The sequence below is a fragment of the Pyxicephalus adspersus genome, chromosome 2 (genome assembly GCF_032062135.1).
Source record: "Pyxicephalus adspersus chromosome 2, UCB_Pads_2.0, whole genome shotgun sequence".
In the NCBI taxonomy this organism is placed as follows: domain Eukaryota; kingdom Metazoa; phylum Chordata; class Amphibia; order Anura; family Pyxicephalidae; genus Pyxicephalus; species Pyxicephalus adspersus.
In genome coordinates, this window is record NC_092859.1 from 1,275,711 (window position 1) to 1,295,231 (window position 19,521).

Consider the following 19,521-nt stretch of genomic DNA (forward strand, 5'->3'; position numbering starts at 1 on the left):
TCCCACCATAGTCACAGTCTAATGTCCCCACCATAGTCACAATCTAATATCCTCACCATAGTCACAGTCTAATGTCCCCACCATAGTCACAGTCTAATATCCTCACCATAGTCACAGTCTAAGAGAGAGAAAAGAAAGATACAGAACGAGAAATAAAGTATTAGATGGAAAGAAAGAAAGAGACAGAGAAACAAAGAAAGAACAAGAGAGAAATGAGAGAGTGAAAGAGAGAGCAAACCCTATACTAACCTGTGATTACCTCATAAAGTCCCAGCAGAGGGCACTATAGAGTCTGATAGAGATCAAGCTCACTGTAATGAGCACGAGATTTTAAAAGCACTGGAGCAAGGGGTGAAGAAATCGCAGGGTTAATTAACCTACAGTAACCTAGGTGCGACACTAGCAGAGGTTGGTGGATTCTCTTTTCAAAAGGTTCTTGCTAGTATTTCATTCATTAGCAGCAATGCATATTTATTAATTGATTTTTTTTTTTTTTTTGCTTCTACTCAGATTTAACATGTAATTCTATGAGTCACATGTTCTTGTTATGTTGCACTTGTTTGCTTAAGAAGCTGTGTTTTTTTTATTAATCATTTTTGTCAATTCCTATTCATGACTTCTTGTATATAACAGAAGAAATCTGTGATTTTGACAGGTCACAGGTAACACAGAGGTATCTTTCTATAGCACTGTAATATTGGTTACAGGTTTTGGTAAATATAGATTTTTGTACATGAATAATATAGATTTTTTGTGAGAAAAATAAACATCCCCTGAAAATAAGCCCTAATGAGATACTCAGAGACAAAATAAATATAAGACACTGTCTTATTTTTGGGGAAACACGGTAGTAATCTCAGTAGCGGTCAGGCAGATTGGGTTGGAGATAGTTAGGCCCTAATTTATGAAAGCTCGCCAAGGCTGGATAGAATACACTTTCATCAGTGAAACTGGGTGATCCAGCAAACCTGGAATGGATCTTGTCCAGGATTCAAAATGTTTGCTAGCAAATAGCAAATTATTTTTTAAAATCCATTCCATGTTTTCTGGATAACCCAGCTTCACTTCTGAAAGTGTATTCTTTCCAGCAGAGAGCTTTCATAAATCAGGCCCTTTGTCTGGGATGGGGGGCACAGAGAGTGGATTTACATTTTGGTGAATGACATTCGGCTATGTCTGTGTGTGGTGAATGTACATTATGGCATATGTGCTTTCAAACAACGTATCATCCTTCTACACATGAATAGATAGAAGGGTGAATTTTATTTTTCACTCACTTTTCTGAATGCTTTATAGATCTCCACATCGGGAATGATCGCCATGAAGTGAATCACGTTGTGCTGCTCTGTATATCAATAATATCAGATATTTGTTTATTAAGTTGTTGTTTTTTTTACTTTCCAGCCATCTTTTATGGTTGCTCATGGCTTATTAATGCCTATTGTACAGCGCTGCGTAATATGTTGGCGCTATATAAATCCTGTTTAATAATAATAATAATAATTGTACTCACAGTCAGTGTTGTCTTTCCAATGGAATGGCTGCTAGTTTCTGCACTCAGTTTTACTTCAGCCTCCTGTCAGAGCCTTCAGCAATAGCCCCGCCCACTATTTTCTCATCAGCTGAGCTGGTTCAACATATTACGCAGCGCTGTACATTAAATAGGGATTGCAAATGACAGACTAATACAGACAGTGATACAGGAGGAGAGGACCCTGCCCCAAAGAGCTTACAATCTAGTAGGTAGGGGAATTTACACACAATAGGATGGGAGATATGTAATGGTGGGAAGTAGTGATGGTTACAAAAGACAGAAGAAGACGGGTAGGCAAGTTTAAAATGTCCGTTACCCCGCTACTCCAGTTCCCTCCCACATTCCATAAAACAAAAACATGCAGTTTGGTTAATTGGCTTCCACATAAAATTGTCCTTAGACTGTATTAAAGACTTTTAACTATGGCATGGACATTAGATTGTGAGCCCCGTTGAAGGACAGGTAGCAACATGACTGTGGACTTTGTAAAGCGCTGCATATATAATATGTTGGGGCTATATAAATATTGAATAATATTGATAATCCAATGAGTGGAGTGTAAGAAGTATGTAGTTTCCCTGTTTTACCTGCTGGGGACACTCTTCTTCTGGCTTTTCCCGTAGTTAACAAGAAAGTTTAATCTGCCCTTTTTCAGAGAAGACAGTGTTCAATATGAAGACATTGACCTTTGTGCAGAAATGATCCCTCCATTACTGGAATGCCTTAAGGAGCTGAGGGAGACAATGCAACAAAATGTGATGTGCAGTGCAGCATACACATCAGGGTATTACCTGCCCCCACCCCATGGAAGCCAGACCCATCTTACACTAGCTCTCCGCTTTAACTCTAAAGACATGAAAATGCAAATATAGAAAGTGATAGAGCCTTGATTTTCCTCCAGGCTTCTTGCTGAATGGGTCTCTAGAAATTGAAAAAAAGACCCTTTAAAAATCTGTAATACTGGCAGCTACATCGTCCAGAGAACCAATGGGGAATCTTATTTCTTGAATTAACCCTCTGACCTCAGACTGCTTAGGATCCATTAGTTCTTTATGTTGTGTGTAGATATGCACACTACTTATGTTCCAGGTACTGATGATTAAGCTCTTCTGATTTCCCAGATTTTCTTGAGAAATGTGTTTCTTATGTGAACTTTGACCATCTACCTTTAAGAGAAATCAATGCCCCCCGTTGGGTAGACTTTTATGTTCTATTTTCTTTTACCCATGATTTTTTTTTAAGTTATATGGTGCCTGGTTGGGGGTCCTGGAATATCCCAACATTTCTTCCCATGGTCAGTAGCTGCAGGAACGTCATTGGGAGAAGTTATTGATTAAGTATCTATCTTGGAATTTTAGTTTACTTGGTGTGTGAGTGGAAATTTGTATTTTGATGATTTTGGTAGAATTGTTATTCATAATAATATTATCTCTATTATACCATAGAATGTGCATGCTTCTAAAGCTCCTGATAAAGCAGTTTCACTGCGAAATGTGTTGATAAAAATTGGCTCCCAACATCCTTATTACTTACCGGTTTAAACGATATTGGCATATTTACAAAATGAACCTGGAGCCCTGGAAGCATTGGAACTCTGATTGCTCCTCCGGCAATTCCGTGATTGTTTTTATTCAAATTTCATGTTGTGGTTTAATTGTTGTGAAATATTAATCCTTTTGGATTTTTATTACCTGACATTGTTTGTCGACTCATGTTGTCCAAAAAGTTCCCTGGGAGTTTTTTCATAACAACTCACGATTCATTTCTACTTAGCAATGCTGGTACTGGACGCATCAATATTATTTACCCCTGACTATGGATATATCAGTAGTTATTTATATGGCTGACTGACCTCCAATGACCTCCCAATTATAATCTCTCTGACCCCTTGGATTATCTGCTGGACTCTGTGTATGGCCCTTGGCTTTGTTACCTGGACTCACTTGTACTGGAGCTTTGGTGTCATCTCAGGTATCTACCCCAATCTAACCTCTGAGATGCCCCACATCTACACAGGAAAAGTGTCTGCCTGTGTATTACCCCCACTCCCCCCTCACTAGAAGTGTAATTATTCTGATTGATGGCAACCTTTCATTTACCTGCAGATAGGTTCACACTGATAAGATGGCAGATATATGTATATTGCAACATCTATGATACGAATGTTCCATTTCCATTGTGTATGATCCCCGCCATTTACCTAGAAGTAGTTAGGAATCGGGATCAGTTTCAAATCAATCAGCCCCCACACTGATCCATCAACACAGAAACCACACAGCATCAATCAACAAATCTACAATTTATTATTTCTGATATCACCAACACTTCACATGTACACTAGAGAAAACCTTTAATGGTCGTCTCCTCTCCAAATGATTCCTCCTATTACCAGGTCACATCTAGTGATGAAAAGATCCAATATCACAATGATCCATGATATTCGGGATCTATTATAACAGTGATACAATATCATTCTAGAGTCATCTATTCTATACATTCCACTTCTCCGAATCCTCCAATATTATATCCATATCATTATATCAGTGATCAGTGCCTAGTAAATATCCCAATCATTTCTTCACAGGACATTTTTACATCGGTTTCCATCTCTTTCTAAATATTTATATATCTGTAATTTACTTCTATGTCTTACCACTATGAAATCATTACTAAAACAATCCCCCGTTACAAATATAGATATACATACGTACGCTCTGTGCATTGTGTTACTGCACAGAAAACAATCTGTGCAGGTTCTTTATTTTTTAATGCTATTATTGTCTTGTATTTATATAGCAATGACATATTTTGCACACTGATTTACAAAGTCCATAGACATGTCACTAACTGTTCCTCAGAGGGGCTCACACTCTAAAATAACTAGAAGTAAAGTCACATGTTGTGCCCTGGGTTTTTTCCTAAATCGTTGTGGTTTTCCTGATTTTCAGGTAAAAGTTGGTGCCTCAGTGTATATTCTGATCAGTTTTATATTCAGGTATAGACAAGGGGAACGTGGGTGTGTTTCAGCTAGCAGCCACTGGGTGAGGATAACCATTACCTGATCTGTTTGTCTCCAAATACATGACAAGGGTGCACAGGTGAGAGACGTGCTGGGAAGTCAGAGCACTCCAGAGGTCCAACTATAGTCACTACTATGAGGAATAAAGGAAGAACCCTGGAACTAATTTATGAAAACTAAAAGTTGACTTGACAAAACATAGATAGATAGATACCCAACCCCACCACCCAGTAAACATTTGGAAGAAACTTTGTTCCTGTAAATGGATATATCAGACCATTGTAGCAATGATATGAAAGGAGGGTGAGGTCATACATAAAGGTATTTATACTGAATTTTATTGGCTGAACATTCCACCAATTCTATCACTCTCTGTGACATGGCTACTACCTACCTACCTGCATGGTGGGTAGGCACCTGCATTGTAACCTTTCATTGCCCCAAGACTCTATATATATCAATGAGCATTGTCCCTTTCTCCTCCATATCAGCAGTTTAAGCTTCTCAACAAGATCACCATTGATGTTCTCCTCCTTTTATTCATGTTACAAAACAAAAGCATATTCTCCTCAATTGTAGTGTTTGGTCCTTTGAACAAGCAGGGATTTCAGTGAAATGTGTCAGAAACAAGTTATTATAAAGAGGAAACACTTGAAGGGGTGGAAATGCTCCATAATGAATGTATTTGGATAACAAGTTTTGCTAACTTCAAGTGGAACATGCAATATGTTTTTTTTTTCTTTCTTTCTTTCTTCTTTCACTAATTTATGTTTAATACACATAACTTTTTTCCTTAAAAGACCTATGGCTTCTATATCATGCAAAATTTTTACTATTGATATTGGATATAGAAAATATTATATTATCAAAGGTCATACCACTGAAACATTTCTTGCAGATAAAATTTTTCGTGAAACCCTCAACCTGCCTGGCCTCCAAGATTTATTACCTTACACCCATGTAATGTAACATTAGCAGCAGTTCTGGACAATCACCAGTAATTTCAACTTTACCTTGCAGTGCCAGATGTGCCTGGCATGTTAGATTCATTGTCATTTGAGAGGTAACTTCTGAGACTAGCGGTCAGGAGCTTGTTAATTAGTTTCTGACCCCATGAGCACTTGTATAATGAATTATAGAGATAGTTATGTTAACAAAAGACATAACTGCTGGTTCTGTTCCTCTTACCTGTCAGTGTAAAACTTTGGGCCAAAGCTAGTATTATTATTATTATTATTATTATTATTAATAAACAGGATTTATATAGCGCCAACATATTACGCAGCACTGTACATTAAATAGGGAGCTAAAGCCTTATCACATACCGTTGCCTAGTCTTTTTCCATAGTCCCCACCAATAGACAAGCCTCTATCTTGGGGGAGGCTAGTTGCATTGTCCCAGCACATGGTTGACCCCATGAATACAAAAATTGCCTCTCCGGGAAAAGTTTTGGCAAATGACTAGAAAGCCCATGCGGCTGACAGGTCCACAGTGACAAAAAAGGACATAGTGTCCAAATCAATAGACAAGAGCAAGTCAGAGACCAGAGCTAAGGTAACACAAAGAAAGGTGACAAGCCATGCAAAGTATCCCAAGAGCAGAGAAAGCTCAAGGTTCAAATGCAAGCCGAGGTGAGTCCAGGTGGCAAGCAGTCAGGGAATCAGGCAAAGCAAGGGTTGGCAACAAGGATCAGAAAATAACATCCACTATCATGGACAGTGAGCATTTGGCCCAAACCTGACTAAATACGAAGGTAAGATTGCAGAGTGAGTATAATGCCAATCACCAGGTGAGGTTGGTCAAAGCCTATACCCCTCAGCTCCCAGTGTTAGGATTTACCAGAGTAAACAAAGTAAAAACAACTAATTTCTGGTGGACTACAGGCATTAGTAAGGCTGCAAATATCAGAAGCGTGCAGATCTCCTCTGATAGCCCATTGGGAGTGGTAAGATATCACAGCGAGAGGCAGCAATAGGCAGAGTGGCTGCTGGAGACTGCTGACTACCTGTGTCTATCACCATGAGATCATATCTAGGAGTAAGTACTGAGACCTCCAATCCCAAATATCCCCCCGTGATTCATCTGTAAAGCAAAGTTAATTCTCCCCTTCAGTACCTTGATGGGCAGAGTAGTGCAGGGACTTTTGGTGTAATATCCAATATCTATCCGAAATGGCAGATTTCTCCGATCCCAGCACTAGTGAACAAGGACCGTGGTTGGACCCTTATAGATGAATCTATACATTATATATATGATTGCTCCTAGTGACAAGGGACTTGGCATTTACAGTGCACCCTCCTGGAGGGTCGAATTTTCTACAAAGCCTTTTTGTTACCAGACCATGGTAATATTTACATCTGCGATTCTTCCACACATACAAAATTATATATTAGCCCAGGGGTGGGCAAACATTTTTAGGCAGGGGCCACAATATGAAATAAAATTTGACAGTGGGGCCGGGCCGATGGGAGAGTGGGCGGGGTTATGTCATCATGACGCCACTGAACGTGACACGATGTGGGCAGAGACAGTCCGCCCACTCTCCCATCGCAGGCTCTGATCTGAGGGACGTGTACCACGGTTCCGGCTGGTTCGCACCCCCTAGCGTGGTCCTTCTTCTGATCCTGCTTGTGGTAGCACCGGCCAAAGCTGTGGACCACCCACTGAGGGCCAGAGAAAGATCCCCTTTGAGCCGTATACAGCCTGCGGGCCGTAGTTTGCCCATGCCTGCATTAGCCCCATGTTCTCCTCTCTCTTGATACATCTTATCCTGTTCAGCACAGAAGTGCAGAGTGTGAAACCCAGAGCAACCAATCAGATGGGGTGACTGTTAGCAGCACTGTGATGTGTATTGCTGTTCAGCATGTACACATTTAGTTATACTTTCTAATAATGATACATCACATTTTTATCTTTATGTAATTAATCTCTAGGTCACCTCTTCATATATTTTCTCTGAGAATTTTACATTTCTGTCTCTTTCTTATTTAGATTCCAGGAAAGGTGTGGGTGATGAACAAGCTGTGTCTGCTCAGGATTGCCACCACACAATGACCACTAGGGATAAACAGAATTCACACACTGAATGTCAATTTACACTTAAATGGTGAAATATATGGAGGGTATAGACAAAGTGACCAAACACTTCCACACTGATGAATAGAAACACGTAACCATAGTAATTAGACATATTCTACCCAATCAGAGTGATTGGTCAGTGAGAAATATCTCACATATATTTATATTTATTAGAAAAACTACAAGAGACCAAATAAAGCCACACCCACTACATTATCCTATTGGATGAATATTCCACCAATCCCATGCCTCCCCCTGTGATGTCATCAGACTCTGGGCGGAGTTCTCACATCTGATCCCCCCCACAAATCTTTATACAACCTTTCCATACACATAACCCAGCATGGAGGGGCTCAGTGAATGAGGCGGTGAATGTGTGGAGGGGTTGGATAGGGTCACACAGATCATAAAAGGAGATCTGCCCGGCCTCATAATCCAGATCTATCCTGACTCTGTTTTTGGAGATATCAGCAGGTAAGAGGATCCTAAAACTGTGATGTCTCACTGAGTACTCATTACCTGACCTCTCCAAACCCCAGGACTTCTTATTATTTCCAATCACTGACTGCCATCCTCTCCTCTCTATACTGGGGTAACACATCCCGACTATCCATCCATCTGATCCTCCAACATCCACATCCCAGTAATGTCTTCCTGAGGAGAAACTCTGACTGCTTAATACCTGAGGATAATACAGAAATCTCTGCGGTGTATCTGGGCGATTCTGGTCTATATCTGTCCTGGATGCAGATTTCCTGCTTACATCCAGTGATATATCCTCAGCTCCCTGTATATAGAAGTATATATTTACCCCTCTTATTATATCAGATACACTCGAGAACACTGCTAGGGAAGTTAGGATGCAGAAACATCTTCCCCCCACTTTTTGGGGGGAAAAAGTGTGTCTTATGGAGCGAAAAATACGGTATTAATAAACAGGATTTATATAGTGCTAACATATTACGCAGCAACCATCTTCTGTCCTCTTCTTCCACCTTCTGCCTACAGCATGAAATCTCACACTGTGCAGGTGTGAGGTAGCCTGTGGTAAATAGGAAAAAAATACTCTGATCTCACTGCACATGCATGAGATTGGCATTATATTCCCCCATTGAAGAGAAAGCTTCAAGGGCTAGAAGCATCCTCCTACACGTGGGCTATGTATCCCAGGAGACTCTGTGCTACCATGACGATTAAGATAGATATTTCATATAAAGGGTTTAGCCCCCCGCCAAAAAAAAGGGATGTTAAATCTTTTATGAAAAGTAAACATTTTAGTTTAGGTCCGCTTTAAACAGCAATCTATGACTCCCATATTTCCCTTCAATTTTCTCCTCTTGGCCATGTAGGATACTTCCCCACCTACATACACCCCCATTATAACATACCATTAACCTTCTGAGCAATAACCCCGAGTGTGGCTTGGGGTAATAAACAACAGCTCATAGCGGTGACCCTGACAAAAAAAATATAATGGATAAAGACTTATCTGCCAATCACATCCTCTGACTGTGTCCTCTTCCTTCGATGGGTCCCCCAGCGATTGTGCTGACGTTCCTCGGCAGTTCCCGCTGACAGTGCGTCCGAGGAGGCGTGGCGGGAATTTAAAATTATTTTTTATTGGATTCAATACAAAGTAATCATTATATTATATATATTATATATGCTACTGTACAGTTATACTACAGGTTTCAGTATTTTTGATTTATTTATACACCCTTGTTTTAACCACCCGGCCGGTAAACCCGAACTTGGTCCAGGGTAATAACACTTGCAAAAAGCGTTAAACCCGAACTTTTTTCAGGTGGTTAACAAACATTGTATTGTAATCCGATTGTCATACATTGTATGACAATCGGATTACAATTGTAAGAAAATACTCACCAGTCCCCACAGCTCCTCCGGACATGTCCTCTCTCTTCTGTGTTCTCCTGGCGTGTGCAGTGACGACCTCCGGGGTTTCCCGGTGACATCGCTGCATGCGTCGGTGCGGGCGGGAGGCGGGAAATTCAAATAACTTTTTCATTGAACTCAATACATAAAAGCTGTACTGAGTCCAATACAAAGAAATCTTTATATAAAATATATATAACTGTATTATATTATATATGCTACTGTACATATACATTACATTATACACAATTTTTTTTAAAGATTTTTTTTAAGTTTTATAAAAAAAAATTGTATTATTAAATTTATAAAACTTTTGACATATTTCAGTAAGTTATGCGGTAATTCGGTGAAATATAAGTAATTATTGAGTAATTTGGTGAATTATAGCCTACAATCTAAAATAAATTTCCATGCAAAAAAATTACCCACTTTTTGCATGGAAGTTTGGAAAGAATTAGAATACCCGGCATTCGCGTACGCGTCCCTCGGCGATTCCTGATGATGTCCATGCGTGCACCCATCGATGGGGGTCGTAGCGGGAAAATCAAATATTTTGTATTGGATTCAATACAAAGTCCTGTATCCAATACAATACAAAATAATAGAAAATATATTTATGTGGTTTTGTCTATAGGTATGTGACGTTGGACTCGTCACACCTAGTGTTGTTTTACAATTTACCACACTAGGGAGGTGTTTTAGAAAAATATATTACTATACAGTATACCGAATTATTGCATTTTCAGTATTTTTCATTTATTTATGTATTCTTGTTTAAGCTGATTTTTGTGTTTTTACTTAAAGTTTATTATTAAATTTTTTTAAATTTAAGGTGAGCTTTTGTAACTGAGTGAATCTATATATATGAACATTCACCAAATACTTCTGTACTAGCCAGAAAGCAATAGGACTATACCAATTCATTCACGGGGGGGGCAATACAACCATTTCTGTGTAAATGCTTTGTCATTAATTATAAAACAGATTATAAATACCTTAGTACACATCAATAATCTGTGTTGTTAATATCTAATAAAGGTGGGAAGTTGTGGCAAACTATAATACTACTATAGACCTCCCCTACCCCCCTCTCAGTGCTGAGGATTTGGTTGAGTCCTCTCACAATTTTCCTGAGGTGATTTCCTGAGGTAAAACTCTCTGACAAATGTTCCTCATATAAACTTCACTTTTATCTTCTAGGAGTAACTGAGTGCATCTGATACAACGGATGTGGTCATTACAAACAACAACACAGAAACAAGGGAAAACAAAGAGACTGTCAGATAACCTCACATGCAGCCAGTCTCTCAGATCTTCTAACCTCAGTCACGGAAGAGACCGTGACAGACCACTAGAGATAAACAGAATTCACACACTGAATGCCAATTTACACATCAATGGGGAAATATATGGCGGGTATAGACAGAGTGACCAAACACTTCCACACTGATGAATAGAAACACGTAACCATAGCAATTAGACATATTCTACCCAATCAGAGTGATCGGTCAGTGAGAAATATCTCACATATATTTCTTTTTATTAGAAAATCTGCAAGAGACCAAATAAAGCCACACCCACTACATTATCCTATTGGATGAATATTCCACCAATCCCATCCCTCCCCCTGTGATGTCACCAGACTCTGGGCGGAGTTCTCACATCTGATCCCCCCACAGATCTTTATACAACCTCCCCATACCCATAACCCAGCATGGAGGGGCTCAGTGAATGAGGCGGTGAATGTGTGGAGGGGTCGGATGGGGTCACACAGTTCATAAAAGGAGATCTGCCCGGCCTCATAATCCAGATATATCCTGACTCTGTTACTGGAGATATCAGCAGGTAAGAGGATCTTATTATTGTCATGTTTCACTGAGTACTGATTACCTGACCTGACCAAACCCCAGGACTTCTTATTATTTCCAATCACTGACTGACCCCATCCTCTCCTCTCTATACTGGTGTAACACATCCCCACTATCCACCCATCTGATCCCCCAACATCCACATCCCAGTAATGTCTTCCTGAGGAGAAACTCTGACTGCTTAATACCTGAGGCCAAACCGGAAATCTCTGCGGTGTATCTGGGCGATTCTGGTCTATATCTGTCCTGGATGCAGATTTCCTGTCCTCTGATATAAGTAGCTTATTATTAGCTGTGCTTACATCCAGTGATATATCCTCAGCTCCCTGTATATAGAAGTATACATTTACCCCTCTTATTATATCAGATAATGTGTGTAATGTGTGTGAGACCCCAGCCACATCCCCCCCATCATGGAGGAATTTATCATGTCTCTCTCTATCATCTCCATCCTCAGTATCACACAAGTCCCCCGTGTCTGATTCCTGTAAGACGGTCAGTGGGTCCGCCATGTTACACAGATCCTCAAGGTGATGGATTTTCCTGGACAGCTCATCCTTTTTTATTTCCAGCTCTTGGATCATATCCGACATGGATAATGAGACCCGCTCTGCCTTCCCGGAGATCTCACTCAGGACTCTCTTCTCCAGGTCTTCCAGATGTCTCCTGAGATCTCTAAACAGGACAGTGACTGTCTCTGTGTCACCGGCTGCTTTTTCTTCTACTTTCCTCCTGTGTTCCTGCAGACTCTGCACTCTTCCCTCCATCTCCTCTCTCCTTATCAGCAGTTTCTGCAGAATATTTCTCATTTTATTCCTTTTCTTTCCAGAGGCCTCATGCAGTGACTCCATCTCATGTCCTTTGTGTTTTCCAATCACAGTGCAGGACACACAGACACAAGTCTCATCCTCAGTGCAGTAATACTCCAGGATCTTCTTATGGATGGAGCATTTCCTGCTCTCCAGGGACAAGGTGGGGTCACATAAGATGTGTTCTGGTCCCTTGTTGTGGACTTTCAGGTGTTTATCACACAGAGAAACCTCACAGAACAGACAGGATATAACAGCAGGTACAGGTGAGTCCACACAGTGAGTACAGAGGACCCCGGACTCCTCCTGATCTGGCTCAGCAGACAGGAAATTCTTTGCTATGTTATTCAGTGTTATGTTCCTGTGCAGTGCAGGCCACTCCTGGAACTTCTGTCTGCATTCAGGACAGGAATAACCTCCAGACCCCTCCTGTGTATCCATCACACGGGCAATACAGACCCGGCAGAAGTTGTGTCCACATTTCAGGGTTACAGGCGCTGTATAAATGTTCAGACAGATAGAACATTCCAGCTCAGCTCTCAGATAAGCAGACGCCATTGCTGATAGAATAGAGAAATGAAAGTGAAATTCTGTAACTCCGGAATAGAATGGGGCTGGGTGTGTCACATTGTACTATACAGGGTGAGTCTGTTGCCAGATCTGTACTTAGTGAGTCAGAGTAATTACAATATAGTAAATATATTGCACACGATTCAGATTGCAACCGTCATAATTAATTAGTATTTTATTTGCCATAATTGGCATTTAGGCAAAAAATTCTCCTTAAACAAAAATCCATACTACCCCCTGCCCTTACCCTGCAGGTAACATGTTTCCAGCAAAATTCACACTTCAAAAGGAAAAAGGCACTTAGGCAAAGTCCCTGTCATTGTGTACATACAATCCAGGAAGAAGCAGCTCAGGACACCAAGACAAAGTCCCTGTCATTGTGTACAGCCAATCCAGGAAGAAGCGGCTCAGGACACCTGGGCAGACGTCCCTGTCATTGTGTACAGCCAATCCAGGAAGGAGCAGCTCAGGACACCTGGGCAGACGTCCTGTCATTGTGTCCAGCCAATCCAGGAAGGAGCAGCTCAGGACACCTAGGCAAAGTCCCTGTCTTTGTATACAGCCAATGGCACTAAGTACTGATTAGTGTTGTTGTTCGAATTTGGGTCGTCCTAATGTTCGACCCGAATATGACAGTTCGAATATGACAGTTCGGACCCGACCCAAACTTTACTGAATTTGAATCCCCAAATTCAACCCTCCCACAATGCCTAGGGACCTGCCCCATGATGCCTAGGGCCCACCAATTACAGCAGGGGTGCCCCCCTCCATGGTTGTTGTGGCAGGCAGCCAATTGGCGGTCTGTCACTGCATGCCACACAGGCAGCCATTGTCCTATATAAGGCCAGGGCCTGCCTGCATTTACCATTCCTGACAAGGATTTGCTGATAGCATCACAACCTTTCTGTGCTGCTTGGCTTGCTTTGTCATAGTGAGAAAAAAGTGCTTTACTTTGTTAGCTAGAAAGTATTTTGCAGGGTGTCAAGCCACATAAATAAAACATTTCTACAATGTCTGGCCAAAGAGGAAAGGGCAGCATAGGCAGGGGTGGCAAGCAAAGCAGTATGAGTTTGTTTTTAGCTGCAGACCCAAGAACAAGAAGTGCAGCTGTTGGTGGTGGGCGTCCATTATTGCCACACCATGAACAAGACGTAGTGGAGTACATGACCCAGCCTGGGTCTAGTGATTGTACCCACTCTTCATCCCAGACACAGGCCTTACAGGTGTCCCAAACAGTCCATGATACACCTATTCCTCGTAGTTCTTCATCAGCGGCTGGAAAGTCACGTGTATGGCAGTATGTAGAGGAGTCCCAGCAAGGTGTTGGAGAGGCGGAGCTACAAGCATTCATTGAAGGTGCTCAGTTGTTTCAGTCATCTGACGAAGAGAGTCAGTTCACAGGCTTTACCCCCAGTTACTTTTCACCAGAACACTCTGAGCCAGATGAGCCAATTTAACTGGCTCCAAAAGGCCGCTGCTTCCTTTCGGCACATATAGGGAAACTGTCTCATCTGATGATGATGTTGTCCTTTACCCGACATGGGGCAAACAAGGAGATCATCATAGGCAGGAGCAAGAGGAGGAGGAGGAAGAAGAGGAGGAGGAGGTTGCAGAGCGCCCTAAAAGGGGGAAAAGGAGGAAGAGGGCAAAAGCTGCCCACACTCTGCATTTTTCAAGTACCAGTGAGGCAAGTCATAGACGTAAATCGTCAGAAGCTGTCACCACAGCTATGCCTCAACAACTGAGGACTGCCGCCACGCCGCCACCACGAGCACCAGCTCCAGAGCACCTTTCGGCCCAGTTAAATGTTCACCAGTGTGGGTATTTTTTAATATTTATAGTAATGACAACACTATGGTCACCTGTAAACTGTGTGCTCAACACTTGAAACGAGGCAAAACCCCAAACAAACTTGGAACAAGTTGCATGAGCACTCCTTTAAAAAGCCACCACCCAGTAACCTGGTGGGAACACCTGGTCAAAGCACAGAGCTCTGTGCAACCACCTCAGCCCAAAAAGCAAGCTGGAACTGCTCGATCTTCTTCCGCTGCCTTTCCTCCTTCTGCCACCAAAGTTACCCGTGCTGCTGCCAGCAATTTGAGTGTGGCATGTACCCGAGCATTACCTTTTTCAGGCTCCACCAGCGGTGAGCAGGAACTCCAACGCAGATCGGCTGCTGTTTGTCGCGTTGCTAGCAGTCAGGACCAGGCATCATTGCAATCCCCCACAACTTCTACCTCATCGTCCAATGTTTCTGTGGTTAGCATTAGCAGCATCCAACCTTCCATCCCCCAGATGCTGCAGCGCAAGAGGAAATATGGCCCAAATGACCCCCAAACAAAGCTAATCAATGCGGCAATTGCACAGCTGATTGCGTTAGAGCTCCTCCCTTACCGACTGGTGGACTCCAGTGCGCTCCGTTACGCATTCCTCTGCGGGAACCCACAGTATGTTATGCCTATGCGACAGTATTTTGCAGAAAAATGTGTTCCTGCTTTGCATGAACACTTGCAGAGTAATGTGTCCATGGCCCTGCAGCACTCAGTTTCTGGCAAGGTGCACCTGACAACCAAAAGTTGGTCGAGCAAGCATGGAGTGGGAAGATATACTTCATATACAGCTCACCAGGTAACTTTGGTGGCAGCAGGGGAAGATGCAGCTGCAGCAAGGCCTGCATACCTACCCCCGCCCAGAGCACATCGCCATGCAATTTCCCCCTAAACCTCCACTTCCACCTCCTCCTTTGAATCTTGTGCCTCAACCTCTTCCTCCAGGGACACTTTGCCGTAGAGACCCAGCACCAGCACCTCCCATTCGGCGATATCTGTTCACCGCCAGACACAACCTGCAGTTTGCTATTTCGGTGCACAATTCAGACGTTGCCACGCAGTCCTGAGGTTGCAAAGCCTGGGCTCACTCAGCCACATGGGTGCAGCCGTTCTAAGTGCCTTGCGGGAGCAGAGGACAAATGGCTAACTCCTAATAGACTTCAGCCAGGCAAGGTTGTGTGTGACAATGGGGCCCATCTGCTGGCAGCCCTGCGTTGTGGGAAACTCACACACTTACCTTGCCTGGCTCACGTCATGAACCTGATGGTACAGCACTTCCTTAGGAATTACCCAGGCCTCCAGCCGCTGTTGCTGAAGGCCATAAAGTTGTCAGCGCATTTCGGCCGGTCGTACACAGCCATTGCCAGATTGGTGGATTTACAGCGAAATCTCAACCTGCCAGTGCACCGGGTAATTTGTGATGTGGGTGAACAACGGAAAGCGGTGGTGGATTACGTGGCAGAGTATTTTCGTTTCAGACGTATACCTACACTACCTTTCTTCAGCCCTGCAGAGTGGCTGCAAATTGAGGACTTGTGCAGTGTATTGTCACCTTTTGAAGAGGACACCAGGATGATCAGCAGAGATCAGGTCTATGTCAGTGACACCATCCCCATCATATGCCTGCTGGAACAGATGATGGTGGATCTTGGACGTGACACAGAGCACGCTGCATCAAGAGATGTTTCAAACATCATCTCAGACATGCATGCCTACTAGGCATAGTGCTCCAGAAATCCAGGAAAAGGAGGAGGTGGAAGAGGATGAGGAGGACATTGCAGGCATGGAGGCACAAGGAGGCATGTTCCGTGGATAGAAAGACCAGGCGGAGGAGGAGGACGACGACGACCCTGTGCTGCTGTTCGACCCACAGGAGTGAGTGTCCAGAATTACCTCATCTGTGGGTAGTTTTAGCCACATGACAGCCTTCACGCAGGAGTGCATAGCCAAAGATCCACGGATAAAACACATAAAAACAAAGACTGACGACTATTGGATTGCTACATTACTGGATCCACGTTTCAAGCCTGTGATACAACAACTGATCTTGCCCCAATACAAGGGACCTAAAATGCAGCACCCCCAAGAAGTGCTTGTAAGGGATTTGTGCTCAGCCTTTCCAGCTGCCAGCAGCAGCAGGAATCCCTATGGCAGTTCCACCAGTGATGGGAGCCAAACAGCTGCTTTAAGTGGCATGGGTGGCAGCAGCAGTAGAGATTGTCTAAGCCAAACTATACAGGCTTTTTTCAGCGAAAGCAAGCTGCCAGTCGTGCAGCAATGACACTCAGCAGCGGTACTCAGTCATGGTGCAGGAATACCTGAGATCTGTATGGGACATTTGCAACCTGCAAAGCCAGGATACCACTGGGCTACTGGGTATCCAAACTTGAGCAATGGCCAGAGCTGGCAGAACATGCCATTTAGATCCTTGCCTGCCCAGCCACAAGTGTGTTATCTGAAAGAGCGTTCAGTGCAGCTGGGGGCATAGTGAGTGACAAACAGATTCGACTCTCCACAGAAAATGTCGACCAAATCACTTTTGTTAAAATGAATAAGGCTAGGATCGGCAATGTCTTCAACCTCCCCGCTGCAGAGTGTACTGATTAGTTGTCAACTGCTGCACGAACATCTTGATGGGAAGAGCACGTTCACAGCCTTTGGGCATCTCCTTCTACTCCTCACCCTAGTGGCCCTCTACCTCTACTCTGCCTCTGAGGTCTATAACTTGCAATTGAACTGTGTAACTGGCTAATTTCTTTTACCGTGCACCCCCCTCAGGGCCCTCAGCCTTTATCTACTTTGAGGCCTATATCACTTGTGTGTGGTAATGTGTGATTCATAAATAAATATTTGTATTTTTAGTAGAGAAATACATACGTTTTTCTGTCCTTTTGGATAGATAGCAAGTGGTATCAAAAATAAATATCTTTTTTTTTTCAGAAATACAGAAGTTTTTATGGCTTTTTTTTATAGATAGCAAGTAGGATCAAAATGAAATATCTGTATTTTTTTACAGAAATACAGAAATTTTAATTTTTTTTTTTTTTGATAGATTGCAAGAGTTAGCATACATTATGATAACTCATGCAATCGATCAAAATAAACAGAAAAAAATATGTATTTCTGTAAAAAAAATACAGATATTTAATTCTGATACCACTTGCTCTCTATAAAAAAAATCCATAAAAATTTCTGTATGTCTTTAAAAATAATACAGATATTTAGTTCTGATACCACTTGCTAGCTATCAAAATAAACAGCAAAATTTCTGTTTTTCTATAAAAAAATACAGATATTTCATTAAGGCTACAACTTGCTAACAAAAATACCATAAAAATGTATGTATTTCTCTCCAAAAATTACAGATATTTAATTATGATTCATAATTAAATATCCATATTTTTTAGAGAGAAATACATTTTCCATGGCTATTTAGATATATAGGAAGTGGAATTAGAATTCAATATCTGTATTTTTTTTTTTTACAGAAAGAAAATTTAATGGGTTTTTGGATAGATACTATATGCTATCCTAATGAAATATCTGTATTTTTTATGGATAAATATAGAAATTTTTCTGTCTTTTGTGATATATTACAAGAGGTATAATTTAGGATAACTCTTGCAATCTATCACAAAAAAACTAAAAATGTCTGTATTTCTGTAAAAAATACAGATATTTTATTATAATTGCACTTGGTATCTATCCTAAAACCTATAAAAAATTCAGTATTTCTATCCAAAAAATAGAGATATTTCATTCCGATCCCACTTTGCTATATATCTCCAAAGCCATAAAAATGTCTATATTTCTCTACCAAAAATCTAGATATTTAATTCTGATAGCACTTTGTTTCAATCCAAAAGACCATAAAAAAATCTTTCTCTACAGAAAATACAGATTTTTAGCTCCGATCCCACTTTGCTATATATTCCTAAAGCCATAAATATAAAAATATTAGTATTAAATATTAAAATATTAAAAAATAGATGTATTATTCTACAAACAATACAGATATTTAATTCTGATAGCACTTGGTAGTTGGTATCTAGCCAAAAGCCCATAAAAATTATATATTTTTCTTCAACAAAAACAGATATTTTATTCTGATAGCACTTGGTATGTATCCTAAAACCCATAAAAATGTTTGTATTTATGTGAAACAATTACAGATATTTAACTGTGATAACACTTGCTGGATATCGACAAATGATAAAAAATATATGTATTCCCCCGCATATTCCACCAAGTTCCCTTTTATGTGGTTTCAATAGATAGTAGGTATGGAAAGTGTGATTTTCGTTAATCCATTAATGTCTCAATTAGCTACAGCTTCTACACTGTCCATAGAGGAGATGGCCTCAACCTCCAATGCGGTCCATGCTCCGTAAAAGGGCCTACCACCTTCTACTGCCTGTTACTGCTGCTGCCTTCCCAGTACCCAGCTCTAGATGCAAGATACTGGTATGGAAAGTGTGATTTTCGTTAATCCATTAATGTCTCAATTAGCTACAGCTTCTACACTGTCCATAGAGGAGATGGCCTCAACCACCAATGCGGTCCATGCTCCGTAAAAGGGCCTACCACCTTCTACTGCCTGTTACTGCTGCTGCCTTCCCAGTACCCAGCTCTAGATGCAAGATACTAATGCCGTCCACACTCCGTCTCAGAACCCACCTCCTCTTCCGCCTGCTGTAAATGATGCTGCCGCCTGTCCAATACCTGACTTTAGATGCCAGACACTAATTCCGTCCATGCTGCGTGTCAGAGCCCACTGCCTCCTCCTCTTGCTGTAAATGATGTTGCCGCCTGCCCAGGACTCGACTTTAAATGTTAGATACTAATGCCGTCCATACTCCATCTCAGAACCCACCTCCTCCTCCTCCTGCTGTAAATGATGCTGCTGCCAGCTCACTACAT

The 19,521-nt window shown here is 41.7% G+C and overlaps 1 protein-coding gene and 2 long non-coding RNA genes across 3 annotated transcripts in view; 1 reads left to right on the top strand and 2 right to left on the bottom strand.

The window, feature by feature from the left end:
* The window catches only part of LOC140322664 (uncharacterized), a 7,181-nt gene extending 5,604 nt beyond the window's left edge, over positions 1-1,577 (bottom strand). Inside the window, exons 1-2 of the long non-coding RNA XR_011919226.1 lie at positions 1,514-1,577; positions 1,278-1,345 (exon numbers count right to left, since the gene is read on the bottom strand). This is a non-coding gene — a long non-coding RNA (uncharacterized lncRNA). The remainder of the gene's footprint in view (positions 1-1,277; positions 1,346-1,513) is intronic.
* LOC140322682 (uncharacterized) overlaps positions 1-3,229 on the top strand; it is a 30,026-nt gene extending 26,797 nt beyond the window's left edge. Inside the window, exon 2 of the long non-coding RNA XR_011919229.1 lies at positions 2,980-3,229. This is a non-coding gene — a long non-coding RNA (uncharacterized lncRNA). The remainder of the gene's footprint in view (positions 1-2,979) is intronic.
* Positions 3,230-7,433: 4,204 nt separating this feature from the next.
* LOC140322681 (E3 ubiquitin-protein ligase TRIM11-like) lies at positions 7,434-12,770 on the bottom strand. The gene is made up of 2 exons (XM_072399242.1): positions 11,582-12,770; positions 7,434-8,314 (listed from the first exon to the last, which is right to left on the bottom strand). Exons 1-2 carry the CDS (start codon positions 12,758-12,760, stop codon positions 7,919-7,921), a joined length of 1,575 nt encoding a protein of 524 aa, XP_072255343.1. The 5' UTR covers positions 12,761-12,770; the 3' UTR covers positions 7,434-7,918.
* Positions 12,771-19,521: the final 6,751 nt, after the last annotated feature.